Raw genomic sequence first — 21,938 nt, 5'->3', positions numbered from 1 at the left:
CATTTGGAAGGGAAAGGACAGCAGATTCTCAGGAACACCACCATCTTCGAGTTTCAAGCTTCTTGAATATTGTTGGAACTATGCTCATGCAGGCAAGTGAAGAGTAACCTATCACATTCCTGACTCGTTCTTCGTACATAAAGAACAGGCTTTGGGGTGTCAGGAGAGTTTTGAACTAATTATGTTTGGCCAGTATTGATTAAAAGATAAATCGAATTTCAGTAATTAGTGAATATTGTCAAAAGAATGTTAATAAAACGTTTAACAAAGCACCACATACAAGACCTTGTTAAGAATATGGAGGCGACTGGAACGAAAGTGTCCGCATCAGATTAGGTAATTTATTTTGTATTCAAAGGACAGAAAAATAGTTGTGGTAAATAGTTATTTTTCAGATGGAGAACGATAGACTGCACTCCAAGATTCAGTGCTGAGACCATAGCTTTTTGACATACACAAATGTTCTTTATTTTGGGATGGAGTAAAATTTCAAAATTTGCCCATTTACCATACTTGGCATGAGTTAGGATGATACCAACTTACTGGTTATAGATAGGCTACCAGTGAAGACAAATGGTAGATGGAACTTAATAGAATGAAGGGTGGTGTATTTTGGTAGGAAGGACAAGCAATGTAAACTAAATGGCTTCGTTCCAGACAATGTGATAGGGTCCACATGACACTTAGTCCCTGTGTACATAGCTCTTTGAACTTGGCTGAAAAAAATTGATAGCATATGGGAGCTTGGGTTTCATCGATGGTAACAAAACCAAGTTATTCTAAACTTGGTTAATGCTCTGATAGGCCACAACTGAATTAAAGCCTCCAGTTCAATCATCATGTTTTAGGAAGGATACAAAGGTTCATGAGCAGTTTACTGAATAATTCCAAGGATGAAAATGTTAATTTCAAACTTAAATTGGAGCAACTTGGGACTGTTCTCCTTGAATATTACAGGGAAATCAGATAGAGGTACATGGGTTTTCGTAGAGATACACGAACTAAAATTTTTTCAATAGCTGCTAGTACAATATCTAGGAAATACAATTTTACAGCACAAGCCGAGGAAGACCTTTTATACTAGTGGTAATGACCATGGAACATGCTACCTACAAGATTAGTAGCAGCAGAGATATGAATTTCTTGGAAAGGAATATGGACCGGCACTTGGAGTGGTAACTTTGTACGGTTACAGGAATGGAGGGAAAACTAGACAAATTTGATTGCTCTCAAGGCAAGAAAGGCATCAGCTCAAAGTACCAAATGTTATTGTCTCCTTTGTTGCAATGATTCTCTGGCTCATGGATCCAAGTATTTCACTAGGAGTAGACAGTTTTCAATGGAGTGACTAAGGGATGTCAAACCAATATATTAATGAACGATGGTATTATTTAAAAATGAGATTGTGCACCTTTACTAAACATGCACCTCTATCAGATTCCCCTGTAATATTCAAGGAGAACAATCCACGTTGCTCCAATATCTTGTAACATTTCAACAATGATTACCCATCACTAAAAGATTAACTGGCCATTCAAGTGTTTCATGTAATTGGCAAAACATCCATGATTGCACTCAGCTCATTAGTTAATTCTGCTAAGATGTGCAAAAGCTGGTGCACAAATAGATGCAAGTACTTTTTCAAGAATCACACCAAATAGGGAAAAATGGATGTCAGTGAATATAAACTATATAGGGGAAAATGATTGTCTGGAACAGCTTGAGAAGTTGAAAGATCTAGTTGTGGGTTGAATGATCAACTCTGGTTTTAGTAACATTCAGTCATGACAAGAAAAAAATAGGCAAACCTTCGGATATCTGTGTATACAGAATCTAGTGACAGTTGAATGTTTGTAGTTAGAAGTCCAGATAGGAGGTAAAATTTCCAACATGACACAAGACCTTCACAGCATGGCAAATGTGTTCATACTTATGGGAGGTTTGAGTCAAATCACTGTTTGAGTTAAGTGGACAAACAGTGCATCCATTTCACCAATATATTATTGACACGTTTTATCATCCACGTTTGACTTGAATTCAAATAAAAATCAAAAATGCTTTTATGCAAGACAACAATAATCAGCATAGTGTTTGCTATTTTAAACTGCTATAATTTTTCTACATGACTAACACTCTTCTCACGTATTTATAACTGGAGATAATAGTCTCAGAAAAACAAAATTAATCAATTACAGCTATGGGGGGGGGGGGGGGAAACTTTGTTCACTCAAAGGATTGTGGATTTTTGTTTCAAATTCTCTATCTTAGGTTTATGACAAGCCAGTTGACAGCATAGTCAAGGCTGAGGTCAATAACATTTTGAATGAAGGCAATTGAGTGATATTGGAGATCAGACAGGAACATAGGTTGAGGTCAAAGATATGCCTTAATTTTACTGAATTACAAAGTTACTCAAGGAGCGAAATGGTTTGCTTCTTTTCCCGATCCTATATTTTAGAACGCACAACTTTCAGTGCACCATGAGGTTAGTTCTTGGAGATTACAATTGGCTTTCAATTCTGCCTATTTGCTTGTCTCAAACAGTGGTCCTATACGGCAGCTGTGAAGACATTCCAATCCATTTCATAATCCCTTCCATTAGAAATCTTCAACTGAAAAGGGCTAGCAATCAAATAGTGAGTTAGGAGTATTTAAAAAGATCCAGGTAAGTGTGTGGGGTTACTGAAATTCTTTTTTCAAGTGACTGGCTAAATTGAAATGGGAAATTCTGTAGGTCACAAAATTTGTCACAAATACTGACCAACATTTGCAGTTCATTTTAGATCTGTGACAAAATAGAGGAAGACATTAATAACCTTACAGAATGGTTATGTAATTGGCAACTGAATTTAAATACATATAGATGTGAAACTGTACTTTCATAGGAAAAGTAATGACACAGACTTGTATTAAGTCAAACAGCATATTTCCATGCTGTAAACATCAAGCAATCAAAACATTGTTTTTAAACGTTTATTTGAAGCACATATGCAAAACAGCCAAACTAATTAATCTTTTACCAACGGACATTTTTGATCAATTTGCTAAATAATACAATTATCACAGCTTGAAACTATACACAAGTGCTCTACTTAATAAAAGAACAAGACAACTAACAGTTTGCAGAATATTTTGCAGTAGCAAAAAGAGCAAAATAATTAAAAGCCCAGCCCAAATGGCAACATGCGATTCAGTGGAAAAGCAGTCCAAACAGAACATCCAAAAGCATCGAATGCTTGGGAAATAATTCCTAAGATAACTGGACAATCTGAATTTTTGGAAGAGTATCGAGAATGCTTATTAAGATAAACATGAGAACCAAAGAACTCCCATAAAGTTTACAGAAAAACACAATTTCTCTATAATCTTTGAAATTACAGTACATTTCCATGAGTTGCTCATACCATATTCTAGATCAGCCCGATTAATTTGTTTCAAACAGAAATTACAATAAATTTCTTCTCTACAACACACCTCTTCCATTGAACTTGGAGTTAAACAGATCTGTATAAAGTGGATGGTGTCTTTCACATCCTTGTAACCCAGAACTGCATTTCACACTAGCCCAGTTCATGCTCAGAATATATTCAGAACAAAATTTGAGTAACAGTGGCACTAACTGGGAAAGCCACAAATAATGATTAAAGACATATTAAATGAAGAACTTTCTATTCCTTTTATCAAGTGAACAGATTCTGACCTTCTGTGAGAATTTGACACACACTGGCTCTAGGCTTTTTTGCTCTCTTTGCCCTGAGAAAAGTGCAATAGTGGTGTCTCTTAACGATGGAGTGCACACACTATCAGGTTACATTGGAACACAACCTACTTATCAAAGCCAAAGTGCATAGTTGCAGATTATCAAAGTCAAATGCTAGAGAATCCACGTGTACAGGGATAATCATGGTTTTTAAGCATCTAAAAGGCATGCTGTCTACCAGCACAGATACATGGTAAACTTTCAGGATTGACCTATTGGGTCACTGATCACTGGGTAAGTGGGATCAGTTAGAAGAATCTCAGAGACGGATGCACTTCAAAAGCTCCAATTGCAAGCTGAATTAGTTTGTCGATTGTACTGCAGGTCAGCTAGTTTCAAAAGCCTTCTAGAGCTTGGGTGGCCCAGTCCAAAAGTTCTGTTACAAGTCTGCGACTAACTGAATAAGCAGCTCCAGTTAATCCATTCCAAAAAATGATAATGTATTAACTGAAAAGCATCAGACTGAGCCATTACTCCATGGATAGTAGGCACCAGGTGCAGCTTACAATGAAATGTTTTGGTAGAAACAGCAGACAATAAGCCAATATCGACCAGTTAAATGTGTGAAGCTTCAGAAAAAGATCATGAAGTCTCAACAGCAAATTATATTAAAATAATTACAATAATTCCATACTGGAAGGAAGGATATGTGACTTATTATCCACTTTAATTACTGCTGCTCCCCAGATTTCATCTTCCTGCTCCATATACCCAAGTAACAATTACAAAGGGGCATATAAATTTTAAAGTAATTGTGAATACATATCAGCACAAGGCACACAAGGTCCTTATACAAGAGATCACAAACCAGTTAAGCTATAAAACACATAAGCAAATAAAACATGATAGCAATTGATCATAAGCACACAATTAGCCCCATTGATATTCAGATATAATAGTTAAATTATGGGAATCCCTGTTCCCGATAATTTTTATACACCTTGGGTGAAACATATGGAAGGCACTGCTTCCGATATACACCTTGGTAGGCAAAAACTACCTTATTTCATGACATTATGGAAGACACTGCTCCCGATAATGAGGTTGTATTCTTGTAGAAATGTCATAGGCTTTCATTTCTTAGTAGCAGATGCTGCTTTCTGATTGTCGACAGTATAACCGTCATAATTATGGAAGGCACTGCTTCCGATAATTATCTTATTTTAAAAAAGATAAAACACTATTTATAGTGAACTCTGTCACTGATAAATAAAAAAAAAATAAATATTTCAGTGCTGATTGGTGAAAACAGTAGTGACGTGATAACTGGGCTTGACAGATACATAGTAACCGTAAAAAGAAACCGTTGGTGGTTAAATGCAGCAAATTCAATTGCTATTTCATCATCGCCAAAAGTTTCTTATCAGACAATTTAGATGCTCATTTTAAAAAGAAAAATGATCAATTGTAAGCACATAGCCCTGTCACTTTGGCCAATAGTCTAGATTAATAAGCAGACAGCAGTAAAGTACTAGAACAGGTGTTAAGTGGATTAAGACGACTAAGCCAAGTATGACGTTTCTGTTTGTCCACTAGTTATGGGCTTTGAATGTGTTTGCAAACCCCTACACCAGTAAAATTCAAAAGATTATCAAGTGATAAACTGGTTGTACTAATTAAATTTTAAAGTCTTTAAGGCAGATTGTGATTTGACAAATTATACCTACTCAAAGTAGAATTTTGTTCTTTGCACAATAACTGACCCAAACTATCTTCTGGAAACAGCAAAATAGTCTCCATTTTACAAAGAGACATGCCATTTAACAAACCATCTCTCATAACACAAGTGTGTTTTAAATACAGTTAACACAAAGTTGATGAACAAAGGATTACCTTATATCCTCAAGTCCAGATAATTGTAACGAATTACTTACAAGTACTGCTATTGCACTGAGCTAAGTACAAACAATTTCCAAACAACTGAATGAAACTGAAATGTGAAAAAGGAAACTTTCCGAAACAAATACAAACTATACAATTCCTGTACCATCTATTTTTGATCATAGTTTGTGTGTTATACCATATGGGTTTGTGAAACATGTTTCTTGACACTGAACAATTATCTAAGCCAAACAATCTAATCTGATGAGAAAAGTCACTGAATATTACAGACACCATACTTTAAAAATATGATGGATTCAAAAAACAAGAATCTACTATTACTTAGGAGTTTTGTAAAGCTTTTCTCAAGAAAAAAGTTACAAGCGAGAATGCAAATGAATTATTGATCATTGAAAACAAAAATGTACATAGTTTGCAAAAGGTGTGATATAGTGATGCCTTGATTCAGAAAGGAATGCAATGAATTCTTTGAAATTATCTGTTTTCCCTTGCTTCAGAGTAGCACTGAAATTTTGTTTATTAGACCAAAGTAAAGACCACATCCTCAAACCCAGTGGGTAAATCGGAGATTATATGCATTTTGTTTCAAAACAAAATTTTGCTGTCTCAAAGCATGGGCTAATTTCTCCAACAAACTAAAAGGGATTCCTTTCAGCTATACTAATTCTGCTTTATGTGCTGGTTTATTTTCAAAAGTGTAATCACTAGCATTTAGCATGATGCAAGTGCTGTTGCTAGAACAAAAAGGTTTACTTTATATTAAAATGTTCACTGATGCCATTGAATAACATGACTAACGAAGGTTTAAATCAACCCATTTCTCACCATCTCCTCAATCATTTCAATTTCCCTGGCTTAGATTCAATTCTTAAAAAAAACTCTTCTCCACATAGAAACCAACATAAATTTGTTTTTACACTGAATTAAAATACGCCTGTTTGTTTGCTTACATCATATTTCCAGCAGCTTCTGTGCTATGCTGCTCCAAGGAGTAATGTCATTATATTCAAGATGCAGAGAGGTCCTTGCTGTCTACAACGATTATGCTCCTGGAGCATTCCATTACACAAAATGTCTTAGGAGGAAAAGCTTGATGGAACCTCAAAGGTTTCATCAGCATCTTGCAATGAATGACATAGCTGCAATTACCTAGGAAGTGGGTGGTTTTGAGGAAGAGAGATAAACAAGCTTATTAAATTGCAAGACAATTTGAAAATCTCTGATCTCCTAACTCAGTTTGTGTCATTACAGTATTCTTTATACTGGTGATATTTGCATATTTCACGTTAGCTTTTATTTCTTTGATTTCACATCATACCTCTATCTATCTTTATACTGGGGTGGATTAACTCAGTTGGCTGGACAGCTGGTTTGCAATGCAGAATGACACTAACAGCATGGGTTCAATTACTGGCTGAGGTCACCATGAAGGTCCTAGATTCTCAACTCACCCACTGACCTTCAGGTCAAACTCACTTCACTCACTAATGAGAGAGCAGTTCTACAGCCCTTGGGGAATATGGTGACTTTACTTATTAAATCAACCCATTTGATTCCCCATGCACATTCAGTTCAATTTAAAATATTTCAGAGTTTTAAAGTTCTCCTTTGCTCACCATAAAACGATGTAAGAACAACATATCATTTATCTATGAAAGCACATTTTACAGCTGCTTCTACATTGGTCTAAGGTGGTACTTGAACCAGATTTAAAATGTGTAGTTACTTCACACAAAGTGCTATATCCAAGAAAATTAATTTGCCAAAACAAGCTGTCAGAAAGACATGGTTAAAACCAGTCTTCCCTGGCTGCTGTTTTAAAATGAAGAGCAAACTTGGACTGTAGTTTTTATTGCTGAAAATGTGTTGCTGGTTAAAGCACAGCAGGTCAGGCAGCATCCAAGGAACAGGAAATTCGACGTTTCGGGCCAGAGCCCTTCATCAGAAAATGTCAACTTTTCTGTTCCTTGGATGCTGCCTGACCTGCTGTGCTTTAACCAGCAACACATTTTCAGCTCTGATCTCCAGCATCTGCAGACCTCACTTTTTACTGTAGTTTTTATTGACAAGAGGATATCCGCCAGATGCACAAATTCTGTTCACTGAGAACAAGCAAACCAAGTACACTAAGGCTAATGTATAAACAGCTTAAGTGGCAGCATTACAGAATGCAACAAGATTATAGATAACAAATACAGCTGAGATACTACCACTTCCTCCACACTGTTGGAAGAGAATGTTCTTCTAAGGCATCTGAATACACACCTGCAAGTTTATACTTGTAAGCAATTTTGTGTCTCAGATTTTGTACAACAGAAAAGGTTTGTATTTTAAGAAACAGATGCCATATATCCAAATATGATTTAAAGACAAGTATAAATTAATCCATATCAGAATTGCAAAACCTAAGTGACAAGTGCTAAGGATAATATATCTCAGCATTTTGAAACTAAAAAAGTGATGCCTGAAGCCAAACCAGATGAAGGCCTGTATAAGTGACATGATCAGAAATTATTGCTGCTGGTCCACACTTCTCCACCAAGTGCATTGGCTGCTCCCTGCACAGTCCAGGTAGCATAAGCCAAGTCGTTACGAGTCATATTGAAATCAACGAGTTCAGGATTCACCCTCAGAAGTTCCAGCTGCTCCACAATACCAGCAAGGGTATGGTTTCCTTTGCCATATAGCAGGTGTCTATATGGACAATTATTTATAGACACATAAGGAGAAAGAAAATTGTACTCCACCTGTTAGAATAAATAAAATTATTTGTTTTAATTTATTCTGCAGTCAAGGATAGAACATGTTATTTGATGACCACAATTCATTGTTGCATAACTAGTTTGAGAGATGAGAAAATCTATTTTGTCTGCACGTGCAAATGAATGTAAATGGGGCTTTACACAGAAGGGAAGTGGGCCAAGATCTATTCCATTCCTTTTGACAAAAGCACTAATTAATTTCACTCTGAGTGAGCATCAGCTTGAGGCACAGAAGTGACCATGTCTTCCTCATTGGTCCACATTTACATTAAGTGAGTCTATACTGTCACCAAACTTCAATTTAAGTGGTTGCTAGGCATTGAATGGCACTAAGTGCCAAACATGAATTTGCTTTAGTAACATATTGCAATAGAAACCGAAAGTCATTCCATCCTATAAGCCTGTTCTGCCACACAGTACAACCATGGTTGATATTCTACCTCAATTCCATTTCTCTGCTATACATCTTATTGCTCAATGCACATAGGTTTTTGGATTCTATTACATGACTGACTTGGTTGATGACCAATAACATAACAGCATGCAGGGCAGAAAGTTAAAAAACTCCATCCCCACAGCGAAGATATTTTCCTCACCTTAATGACAAATGCTTATTTTGAAACAATATCTATAGTGCCAGACTCCTCAACCAGGAGAAATATCCTTCCAGCATCTAAACAGTCACACTCTCAGAATAATCTATTTCTTTTACTGATATTCAACACCTTTTTTTAAATTAATTATGAATTCTGTTGGCTTTAACAGCCAAGTTTGTGTAAACTGCCATTTTTGTTTTTGGTTCTGATATTATGGACAAGTATGCTTCCTAATAGAAACCATAACGATCACAACGAGGACAGGTAAGTGGGGTGGCTAATAGGTGCTCCAAGTCCAACCACCAAACTATCTACATTCATAAAGCGTTAGATACCTTGCTAGTGCAGATTTCTCAATATAATTGTTTGAAACTCAAACATGAGAATGTTTGTCAGGGTCTGATCAACACCTGGCTGACCAAAAGTGTACACATTATTTAATCACCTCCACCCTGAGCAAAACAAAGCTGGAACAGATCAAAATTACATTTATTTTTGGAGCTTAAACACAGCAAGGCAAAGCATAGAAATTTACCCTCATAATCCGATTGTTATAGGTTCGACAGAGCAACACATCATTCATATCAGAACTTTCAATCTGAGAACGCAGAGTATTGGCAGCACGGTAGAAGTCACCACGAGCTGAAAACAGCCATCTCATAGTCAGTCCACGTTCCTGCAGGAAGTAGTTTTTACTTTAGTTTCAAGACTAATTTTTATTGCATAACCTGAATTTTCAAATATTTTAGGTGGGAGCATGAATTTGTTGGATTGGCTGGATATATAGTCATATCTGTTTTTCGTGTAAAAATGCTGTGCACATGTTCAAGTGGCATAGATGAGCAAAAAGTGTAACAAAGTTTATTGAACACTGAACAAATCATTTGTTATACATGTTTAATAATTTGGAGCTACATAATCCCAGAAAGCACCTACTTGGGAAACTAGATTTGGTCTTTAATAAATTTTCGAATTCCATAGCCAAAAAGTCAACCAGTCTGCCATGTGCATGACGTCAGATGCACAACCTATACAAAATTAAAATCGGCAAAAAAAAAGTGAAGGTGATGCAAGGTTTCAAAATAATTGAGTTTGGCGAGCTACATCTAATAAGTGCTGAGAGCAGTTCAGAATTCAAATTGATTGCAAATAAATGCTCCCATTAGCACAATTTGAATTTATAGACCAGCCTCAGGCCCAAGTGATTTCCAATTAATTACACTGCTAACCACAGGCAAACATGACAGTTATAACAAATAATTGCAATGTCTCACAGCAGTTTCAACTGTATGAATTACCAGATAACTAACAAAAATAAAAAAACCTTAAAACAATAAAATACAAGACTCCCCTGCACATTCTGATAACTGCCACATGGCAGCTCCCTTTTCCAGAGTCTCAACGAGTGCTTCTTGAGGAGGGCTGCTGCCCTGACAAGGCAGCTCTCTTAGCAACTGGACTAAGCTCCAGCATAAAGTACATGTTCATTCATAATAGGACTTTCTAATCAAACTTCTCAAATGTCATTATAATCCTCTGGTGGGGAGGGTAGATGCGAATCTGGCAGTGGTAAGGACACTACCACTGTGCCACGAGCCCAACAGTAGCTTTTTCCTCCTCTGCTGTAGAAATCCTTGGTAAGTATGCAATTTTAACATTAATGGTACTTGTTATCTTACAGCTCAATTTCTGTTTCAATTGTGGCAATTGTATAGTTTATACTTAGCTGAAAATGTGTTGCTGAAAAAGCGCAGCAGGTCAGGCAGCATCCAGGGGACAGGAGATTCGACATTTCAGGCATAAGCCCTTCTTCTCCTAGTTTATACTTAGGCCAGACTCTAACAGACTAAAGACTTCACTTTGTTTTTATTTACCTGCAATTCTGATGCATAGCGTTGAATGTCAATAATATAACCAGACAAATCACTAGCATACTTGTGGTAATCGAGTGGAAGTTGATGGTGATGGATTAGTTTAATCACAGCAACCCCGACAACTTCTGCCATGGCACGGGTTACAGCGTTCAAGTTATCATTAGTAAACCTGTTGAGGGTATTGACTGTGTCCTCTTTTGTATTGTATGGGTAATTTTTATCCTGCAAGCAAAAAGACCAATAAGGAATTTTGATCATATACACAGACATCTAGTGTTGTGGCTGTGGTTTCAGTTAATGGAAATTAGAATTGCACACCCTAAAAGTTACCTGAAAAAAACCTGGTCATTCGATTTCACATTTGGTTTCATTCAGTGATATCTTATCAGGTATATCAAATTACAGCAATTTTCAGAAGGTGTTGATAAGGTGCTAGACATGAGGGGAGTCCATGGTGTTAGAGGTAGTATATGGGCGCCAAGAGAGGATTAGCTAACTAATAGAAGACGGGGTTCAGTTAAGGAAGGCATTTTCAAGATGACAACTTGTAACCAGTGGTGTGCCACAAGGATCAGGGATGGGGCCACAATTATTTATGATTTGCACTGAAGACTTGGACGAATAAAGTGAACAAGCTGTAGATAAGCTTGTGGGTGACAAAAATAGGTGGGAGGGCAAATGGTGAGGATGAAACACCGAGTCTGCACAGGAGCTATGGACAGGTCGATTGAGGGGACAAAAACTTGGGTTAGGTGGAATAGAATCTGGAGATATGTAAGGTTCTGACAGATTGAGGGGACCTCGCAGGGTGAATGCAGAAACGTTGTTTTCTCTCGAGGGAAAGCCAGGGACCAAATGGCGTAATCTCAGAACAAAGGGATTAACATTTAAGACATAGTGAGAAGCAATTTCTTCTCAAGAGAATCTGTAAAATTCTTTACCACAGAGGACAGTTGAGGCAAGGTCATTAAGTATATAAGGCTGAGATAGCTTTTGAATCAGTAAGGGAATCAAGGTTTATAGGGAAAGGTAGGAAAGTAGAATTGAGGATTTTCAGATCAACCATGATCTCATTGAATGGCAGAACAAATCTGATGACCTCCTCTGCTCCTGTCTTATGGCCTTAATTTTCTACTGAGGACTCTCCAGAAACTATTTAGCAGACTAGTGATCGACCGTTTAGAATGAGTATTTAAGTCACAGCTCATGTACGTTCTCAAAGTTACCTTGAACAGTGCAATAGATTCACAATCTCAGGGAAAACGTATCATATACAAGGCAATTGCCTCATCTATGCAGAGAATGGTGGACACCAGATGGTCCTGTTATCTTATTTGCTTTTCTAAGACTGTGTCTGTAATTTTCTGAAAATAGAACTTAAGAACTCAGTAGCTTTAGCTATGCTATTGTTTGCAGAAACAGACATTATTGCTAATATTGACAAGCCCAGGCAGATAATAGTTTGAAAATAATTTTTCTTGTGCCCAACTCCCTTTCAGGACTACAACAAAACCCTATAGCACAATTTGCCTCCACTTCTAGGACTGATGCCAGTAAGGATCCATCCAAAATACATAATTTAACTCCAGCAAAGTAAATTACGCAGGGAAGTGAAAATTGTGCTCCATTCCAGATCTAACCTGCAATGCTTGCCAGCAATTTCAGAATCCACATACCTTGGTAAAACTGAGTCCCATAGCTGGAATCCCACCGATTGCCAAGAACGCATAAACACTGGTATCCATTGGAATTGGTTGCAAACTGTAAAAGACAATAATTTGCAAAAGAATGGTTATTGGAATTGGTAATTTAGTTATTTTCATCGTAGAGTGAAATTTCTGATCAGATTTTACCCATTTTGTGTTATGACCTCTGAAACTCAGTTTTTGATAACCTACTTTATTAATGGATCCCCTAAGGCTGTGCTCGCATCAAGATCAGCTCCCTTGACCTCACCTCCTGCAAACTTTTTTTCCTCCAGCCCTGACTTCTTCCCCTCTTCTGGATCTTGCTGTCTCAATATCTTTGTTAAACAAAAAATCACAACACCAGGCGATAGTCCAGCAAATTTATTCTGAAGTACTGGCTTTCAGAGAGCTGCTCTCTCATCAGGTTGCTGTGGAGCAGGATCATAAGACACAAGTTACAGCAAAAGAATACAGTGTCATGCAACTGAAACAATATATTGAATATTTATTCAATATATTGTTTCAGTTGCATGACACTGTGATCTTTTGCTGTAACTTGTGTCTTATGATCCTGCTCCACACTAACCTGACAAAGGAGCAGTGCTCCGAAAGCTAGTACTTGCAAATAAACCTGAACTATAACCTGGTGTTGAGGTTTTTTAAAAATTTTGCCCATTCCAGTCCAAGGCCAGCATCGCCACATTATCAATACCTTTTGTTTGAAAAGAACATGCATGGATAGCAGGGTTAAAGATACTTATGACTCAAAACAAAAACCCTTCAATACTGTGGAGCTGTTATAAGAAAAAGTCATGCAAGCTTAACAGCAACCCTGGTCATTATACGGCCAATCTCCTCAACCAGTAATCTCAAAGCATTTTTTTAAAAACTTGTCCAACATATTGTAGTGCAAATGTATCAGTGAAGAATGTTGGATAAATGGCTGAAAATCTGTAAAGTCAAGATCATTCAGGAAGGAGGGGAGAAAACAATAGTTTAAGCAAATAGTATCTAAAAACTTACACTGCTTTCAGCCAGTCACCGGCACCTGCTTCAGCCATTTCGTAGATAGATTTATCTGGTGAAAAAGGGCTTTTTACCTGTTTGGAAAGATTTACACGAAACCATTGCAATATAGAATAATTTAACAAAAAGATCAAGGGGTTTAATTCTTATTTCTTAATGTAAACATCAACTCAATTCCAAAAATATCAGCATCTTACTTGATAAAAATGACCTCCAGACTAGTGAAACAACACAACCAATTCAAATTCATCCTTGCCAATATTTATTTAGAAGAATGGAGTCATTATATCACAGACCATAACATAAAAGTGTCTTAGATTCTCATTTGGTTAATAGTGTACAATGATCCAGGTTCAGAGAACCAAACTGGACATAAGGAATAGGGCGGAAAAATAATAGGCCCCACAACATTAACCTCCCTGTAGGATAGAGTTTCAATCAAGAAATAATGGAAGCTTATAAGAATGACACTGCAATAATCATGGGGGGGGGATTTTAATCTTCACATACACTGGACAATCAAATTACCAAAGAAGCCTGGAAATGAGTTTAGGTTCAACTTTGCATTCAAAAGATGCTCGGAACAATTTCTGGAACCAACATGGGAAGAGGTTATTTCAGACATCATCACGTGCAATGAGACAGGATTAATGAATGACCTCAGGGTAAGTTATCGTTGAGGCAAGAATGATCATAAAGGAATTTCTTGCTCTGTCTGAAGGCAAGAAACTTAGGCCAACAGCCCCATCTTAAATTTAAATTCAATTGTAAGGTAATGAAGGCAAATTGGCTAATGCAGAGTAGAAAAAGTAGTTCAAAGGAAAGCTGGCAGATAAATCAAATGCAGAAATTTAAAGATAAAATTTCATAAATCTCAAAATAGCTATTTCATTGAGGGGAAAAATGAAATAAGCATGCACTCTCTGTGGCTAACAAAGTTAAGGATGGCATTAAACTGGGCGGCACGGTGGTTAGCACTGCTGCCTCTCAGCACCAGAGACCCGGGTTCAATTCCTGCCTCAGGCAACTGTCTGTGGAGTTTGCATATTCTCCCCATGTCTGCGTGGGTTTCCTCTGGGTACTCCGGTTTCTTCCCACAGTCCAAAAACCTAGAGGTTAGGTGAATTGGCCATGCTAAATTGCCCAGTGTTAGGTGAAGGGGTAAATGTAGGGGAATGGGTCTGGGTGGGTTGCACTTCGGCGGGTCGGTGTGGACTTGTTGGGCCGAAGGGCCTGTTTCCACACTAAGTAAGAAATCTAATCTAAATTGAAAGAAACAGGTGCACACTGCTGCAAGAATTGAGGTAACCCAGAATTTTGAGACCATTGAAAGGATGGTTAAAAATGTGACAAAGAAAATAGAGTATAAAAGAAAACTGTCAATAAATGTAAAAACAGATTTAAAAAAAAAATCTTTTGCAGAATGAAGGCATGTTGACATTTACAGATCACAACAAGCCATCTTCTTGAACTACTATGGGTTACCTTGGTGGCAAATAGGTACTTCTGAAATGCTGTTCGGAAAACAGCCCAGGATTTTGAACCAGTGACAATGAAGAACAGCAAAATGTTTCAAAGAAGGATTGTGTAGGGCTTGGAGAGCAGCTTGCAGATGATGCATCTGCCACCCTTGTCCTTTTAGGTAAGGGACGTCACTAGCTTACAAGGTGCCAGGATGAGTTGCCGCAGCTTATCTTATGAATGATGCACATTATTGCCACTGTGCATCAATCAAGCTGACTGCTTAATCCTGGATGGTGCTGAGTTTCTTGAGTGCTATTGGAGACACACTCCGCTTCCCTAGGTGAGCATCTTGCATCACATTCTTGACTTGTACATAGTTGGCAGGCTTTGGGGAGTCACTCCTGGCCTACTCTCATAGCGAAAATATTTAGCATGTACAGTTTAGCTTGTTGCCAATGGTAACCCCCAGAATGCTGGTAATACCGTCAAATAGTAAGCAGTAATAGTTTTCCTCTCTTGACTGAAATAATCATTATCTGCCACTTGGGTGGCATGCATCTTATTTGACATTTTCCGCCCAATGCTGTAGACTCTTATTGCATCAGGCAAGAGACTATTTCAGCATTTGCAAATGTCCTGAATAATGGTGAAGATTTTGCTGAAGATTGCACATATCTCCACTTCTAACTTGTACTGGAGGAAAGGTTGTTGGTGACACAGCTGAATACAGTTGGGACAATGGCACTGCCCTGGAAAGGTCCTGCAGTGATATCCTTGGACTAAGATGACTGACCTTCAACCAAACTAAAAAGTGCACGCGAGAGCGAGTGCATGCAGCGAAATCAATGTTGCTCCCTTAGAGAGCAAGGCTGTGGAATAAAAAAATTGGCAAAAGGATTGAACAAGTATTTGGTATCAAAAGCATGGTAGGAGACAAACAAAGTATGACAAGTAGGAAATCTAGACCCAAAAAGGGAGAGCAGAACAGAATAGAGGGAAAAGTATCAGGAAAGCTAACCGCACTCTAGGGCGACAAGTTCTTAGGATCTGACGGCTTGCATTTTCAGGTCTAAAGAAAGATTAATATCTTTCTAAAGAAAGCAGCTATAAAGATTGTGGATGCATTGATATTAATCTTTCAAAATTCCAGATTGTGGAAAGTGGTCATCAGATATGAAAACTGTTAAAATACAACAGCACTATTCAAGAAAGTAATTAGAAATGGAAATGAAAACAGTATCAGGACATTTAGAAAGCCAATAAAATCACACAAAATGCACAGTCATTGGAAAGGAAAAACTTGTGATTTGTTTTTAAGACTTGCAAATATAACAACCAGTGTGAATAATGGATACCAGATGATGCGGTGTATTTGGGCTTTCAAAATGCATTAAAGTCCCGCATAAAAAAGATTTTTAATCAATGCAGAGTTAAGCATATGGAGACAACAAGAAAGTGGAATAAGGTCTCAATCAGATCAGGCATGATCTCATCAGACTCAAATGAGCCAAATGGCTTATCCTGATGCTATTTTGCATGACAATTAAAAACTCAAAAATGTTTCAAGAAATGAAGTGGGTAGTTTTAATTAAGAACGATCAACAGAAATGTTTAGTGGTAATAACATCTCTTTACAATTACTGTGGTGTTCTATGAGAAGTGTACTGTAAAAGGTGTCAGAGTAATAATGCAGATTTAAATAGGAACATCTTTAAACAAGATCTCTCTGGCAGTCAACATTAGCATTTCTTAAGATATGATAAGCTCAAAACCCCAGGTTTTAAAAATCTTCAGCCAGAAACAGACAAGGCTTTCGGGAAGTGTTTAATGACAGTTCAAGTCTTTTGAACATAGTGGGCGCAGTGAAGTTATAATTAAGTACATAGTAATCAGCATTAAAATCTTACCATGGAAATTGTTTCTCGAATTAGATTATACAACATGGAACTGCCAAACATTTCAAAATTTGTGCCTCCTGGAACAGAACAAAGACCAATGATTGACTTATTTCAGAAACCTATTTCAGATAATATTGAAATCTATTTTAAGATTCTCTTTAAAATCAATTCACCGCCACTGAAACTATTTATTTTGGAATTTTCCTGGATGCAGTTTCCTTCTTACTGAGAAAATTTCCTAGCTCTTTGTTCAAAAGCAGTTCATCCCATTTACCCTTGCACTATTCGCAGGATCGAATGAGGAACAAACTATAACAAACGAAAAAAAAACTGCACAATAACTTTGCACTTTGATTACAGAAAGGCTTGTTCTGGGATCTCAGACATCATAAATTTGGTACCTCAAGGAACCAGTATGACTGACACGAACCGTTAGAATTCGTATGCCTCCACATATTGAATTCAAAAGTTCAGGAGGAGCTTATTTCCTTAAATTTTAAGATTCAAAAAATTTTAAAAATTCACAAAGCTTGTAGGACTGCGTAGGATTATGAAAGAAAGAAACTGTAAGACTTAGTCAACTATAACATTTGGTTCCATATAGATGAAGTATGCTTATGCTGGACATAGGTATGAAATTGGTCAAGTAATAAAAGACGAATGTAAACTTACTATTTCATGATGACAGTAGGGGGTGTTGGTGTGCACAGGGTGATTCATTAATGTTTCAATATTCAAACTCAATGCAAATGGAGTTAATTTTTAACTGATGCCACACCAGGAGCAAAATCAAAGGAAGTAACTGAGTTAAACGTTAGAGAGAAAAAAAAGTACATGTATATAATAATGGTAAACAAGAGTAAAATAACGCAAGTTACTCCAGACTTTTTCTCCTTATTCCAATCAAATTCTAACTTACGATCTGGGGAAGATTCAAGTGCTAGGAAATCCATTTGGCTGACACCAGCAGCAATAGGCAACTACACATGCACACTCACTCAGGAACACAGGTATGCATGCTTTCAAGCAATACATCATCGTGTAGACCTTACGTGCGATGTCATGTGCAAATGCAGTATGTGCAAGTGCAGGGAAGCACATGCAATTATGAACTGGAGACTCAGTAGTGAAGGGAGTGGACAAGAGGGAACACTGGAGGGATAAGGAAGAGGATCTAACCACCACACTGTTCCACATCATTCACAATTCCCCTGACTTTCTGCCCTGCCCCCACTTTCCCCAAACCTTCCCCTCGTGATCTCCTGGGCCCAAATCTCTTCACCCACTCCAACTTCCCAGGTCCTCCCGATTTTCTTCCAGCGCTGGGCTGAGTCCCCCTGGAAACGTGTGCATATGCGATTTAAAGCAGCACATAATACATGCGATCATGTCAGCAAATGCAGTCTTTTTAAAAGAAACTAAGCTTCATTATATACTCTCAAATAAGGAACATCACTGTTGACTTACCTAGTACAGCTCTGTCAAGACTAAAGTAGGCACAGACTTTCAAATGTAACACAGACATGTATCCCTGGAAAAAAAAACACACATCAACAAATTCAATTTATGAAAATACTAATGTACTAAACTATACTGCAATATACTAAATTAGAAGTGTATGGATTATTGCTTTTTGCTAATTTTAAACAATCTGAAAACAAGGTCTATTCTTTCATCCCTCTCCAAAATTAATTACAGTATTGACAAAGGACATATATCTCCATTAACATTCTTAGACTGGCAAGAAACTTACAAGCATAACTAATCTTTGCATTCTAAATGCTATATGCTCCCCCATTCCTACTTTTTTGTACACATTGCATGCAATCATCAGTTTGAAATGGAAACTTCATGTCAGTGATGCTAGTTGAAGTTCAAAGATTAAATTGATTTAGAACAGGATCTGTCTTTGTCTGACTAAATATCCTGTCACCTCCAGCAACTTATGAACCTTCCATTGCTAGCTATATGGAATTATTAGTGGTGGTTTAAAAATCAGTCTCCTGTTTGGAGACTTGAAAAAAGCAGGCGTAGAATGAAATCCCAACATTCCAGGTGGTTTTGTATTGATTAAAGAGCACATTAGTTAAAAAGAATCACGTTAACTGTGCTCTTTTCCCCGTTGATGTATTGCCAGCAATTTCTGTTTCAGAGCTCCAGGATCTGCAGTTTTGTTTTATTTTAGTTAGATACATATATGTCTGTTGAAATCAGCTCAAATGATTCTAATAAATATTATGCTATCATGTTACATTAAAATTCCTAAAAGCAATAAAGACTCAAAACCAATTTTCTCAACAAATGCAACAGCATGTACTGTATAACAGCAGTAATATTCACATTTCTGGTATTGCTGTGGCAATGGCTATATTCCTATTTTACAAAAGTACTGCACAAATATACGTGTTATAATATTTGTATTCATCAGATGAAAAAAGATGAAAACATGGGCTATTTAACCATAAGGCACAGGAGCAGAATTAGGCCATTCTGTCCATCAAGTCTGCTCACCACTTGGTCATAGTGGACATGTTTCTCAACCACACTTTCCTGCCCTCGTCCCCTATTCCTGGATCCCCTTACTAACCAAGAACATATTGTCTTAAGTGCAAGACTTGGCCTCAGTTTTCCGAAGCAATGAGTTCCACAGATTCACCACCCTTTCTGGCTGAAGAAATTCCTCAACTCAGTTTTAAAAGATCATTATTTCACTCTAAGGCAGTACCCTCGGTCTCAGTCTCTCCTACTCGAGGAAACATCTTTTCTACGTTCACTCTCTAGGCCTCAGTATTCTTTAAACTGCAATGAGATTCCAAAGCCCCCTCCACCCCACCCTTCTAAACTCCACTGAGTAGAGTCCTCAACTGCTCTTCAAATGACAAGCCCTTCATTCCTGTGGTCACTGTGAAGCTCCTCTACATCCTGAGGATAGCAGATCTTTCCTTAGATACAGAGCAGAAAACAGCTCACAATATTCTAAATATGGTCCGACTAGCACTTTATACAGCTTCAGCAGTACATCTCTGCTCTTGTAATCCAGCCCTCTCTAAATGAATGCTAACACCGCATTTGCCTTCCTAACTCCCAAATGAACCTGCACGTTAACCTTAGGAGAATCCTGAACTAGGACACCCGAGTTCCTTTGATTCAGATTTACAAAGTATTCTATGCTTCTATTTTTTCCATCAAAGTGAATATCTTCACACTTTCCCACATTGTATTTCATCTTGTAGCTTGGTTCAAGTCCTTCTGCAGTCTCTCTTCTTTCTCACCATAACCTGCCCTCCATCTATCTTTGCGGCATCTGCAAATTTAGCAACAATACTCTTAAATGCTTCATCCAGATTGTTAACATATAACTTGAATAGTTGTGGCCCCAACACTGATCCCTGCGGAACTCCACTACTCATTGGCTACCAAAAAGACCCCTTTGTCGACACACTGCTTTCTGCCAGTCAGCAAATCTTCTATCCATGCTAGCAACTTGCCCCCAAAACCATGTGCTCTTTGCCCCTTAGTATGTCTCTTAACATGGAGGAAATTACATTGGAAAGTCTTTACTCAGTCATTCTGCAGTGTTTTAAAGAATGTCATATCTTCAACATGAAGTTTTGGTTATTTATTTAATCTATCAGGTGTCATTAATTGATCCACTTTTATTCATTGAATCTTAGTCCTGAGAAAATGGTCATCAGCTGTCTTAAAGTAATTATGTTCCAACACAGTGACTTACTTGAAATGACGTTTCCTTAAAATACTTTAAGGACTAAGCATATCTCAAATACATCTTTTATATATTAAACAAAATGTTCTTTGAGTGAGTCAGTGCCCATCAAGAGAAAGCGAATTTTAAGTAACCTATTCACAAAAATGCGGCATACTTAAACAGTTCTTAAAAACTAAAGATTTGAAGTCTAACCTCCAGCCATTCTGTTGCTCCAATTGCTCCAAAACTACCACCGCTCCAGCTTGCAAAGATAATACTTCTTCTGGGTCTGAAACCATCTATGTAGCAAAATAAGTAGAATTAAAAAAACATTTAATCTGTTAATATTAAAAAAGTTTGAAATATTTTGCAATGCACTCATAACTTAGCTCTCAGTAGCTTGAACAGATACACATACATGATACTGAAGCATACATAATACTAGCTTCCATAAGAGCAGAGCAAACAGATTCTAATCAAGTTTGCAGTTGAGGCAGTGAAATTGGGCAGGAGAAGGGGGAATACACAAAGATGGTAGTTTCCACTCCCAAGTTGTCCAGGAGATTTGTTTCAGAAAAATCAATATGGACACTAAAAACAATCAGGCTACAATGCCACAATCTCCTAAGCCTACTCACAAATAGAAGTAACACTGCCATTTATTGTACCAAGTCTTATCATAGACAGGATACACGCAGTCAATCAAGCAATCTAGATTTGAGGACTTCTCCCCACTAAAAGTAGTCAGGTGAAATAAAAAAACAAAATTCAGGATCATCAGTGCCTGTGGAGAAAAGTTTACTCTGCTCATTGAAACAATTTGTTACTTTCCAAAAGGGGAAACCATTTCTGACCGAGAGACATTTGTTGTTATTTCTCCTTACCATTCAAAATCATCTGTTCCAGTATCCTGGGCTTAACTTAGCAACATTTTCCAAGTGGATACCAGTTATTCCAAACAGCTCTTTTTCCAACAATCAGAGCATATCTTCATCATTTGGGATCAGTTTTGGATGGTTAAATACTTAACAGAGAATACACTTGTCATTGTATAAACAAACAGTTTTATGTAGGTAGGGTAATCCACCCTTCGTCCCATACAATTTTAATAAGCACATATTCAATGGAGCCTATACTCTCACCTTCAACCATTCTCGTAAAGACTCTGGACAGCTCCAACAGCAAAGCAGTTCCCACTCCAGATTCTGCCGCACCAGGGCCAAAGGCATCACGCTGAGCACCAATTACAACATAATGATCTAATTGTGGCAAAAAAAATTAAAGGCAGGTGAATTACATTGGGCAATTATCGACAGAGGAAC

The 21,938-nt window shown here is 37.5% G+C and overlaps 1 protein-coding gene across 2 annotated transcripts in view; it reads right to left on the bottom strand.

Annotated features, from left to right (window-relative positions):
- Positions 1–5,376: 5,376 nt before the first annotated feature.
- Positions 5,377–21,938, bottom strand: part of LOC132821836 (transferrin receptor protein 1-like) — a 43,059-nt gene continuing 26,497 nt past the window's right edge. For both annotated transcript variants that reach the window (XM_060834687.1, XM_060834688.1), the window contains 9 exons: positions 21,759–21,875; positions 20,830–20,915; positions 18,378–18,441; positions 16,920–16,987; positions 13,546–13,622; positions 12,511–12,595; positions 10,835–11,056; positions 9,496–9,636; positions 5,377–8,349 (listed from right to left, as the gene is read on the bottom strand). In XM_060834687.1, coding sequence (XP_060690670.1) covers positions 8,107–8,349; positions 9,496–9,636; positions 10,835–11,056; positions 12,511–12,595; positions 13,546–13,622; positions 16,920–16,987; positions 18,378–18,441; positions 20,830–20,915; positions 21,759–21,875 — 1,103 coding nt within the window. In that variant the 3' untranslated portion in view covers positions 5,377–8,106. The remainder of the gene's footprint in view (positions 8,350–9,495; positions 9,637–10,834; positions 11,057–12,510; positions 12,596–13,545; positions 13,623–16,919; positions 16,988–18,377; positions 18,442–20,829; positions 20,916–21,758; positions 21,876–21,938) is intronic.

Source organism: Hemiscyllium ocellatum, chromosome 13 (assembly GCF_020745735.1).
Source record: "Hemiscyllium ocellatum isolate sHemOce1 chromosome 13, sHemOce1.pat.X.cur, whole genome shotgun sequence".
Classification (NCBI taxonomy): domain Eukaryota; kingdom Metazoa; phylum Chordata; class Chondrichthyes; order Orectolobiformes; family Hemiscylliidae; genus Hemiscyllium; species Hemiscyllium ocellatum.
The sequence above is the reverse complement of the archived record's forward strand: the minus strand, read 5'-3'. Positions and strand labels throughout refer to the sequence as shown.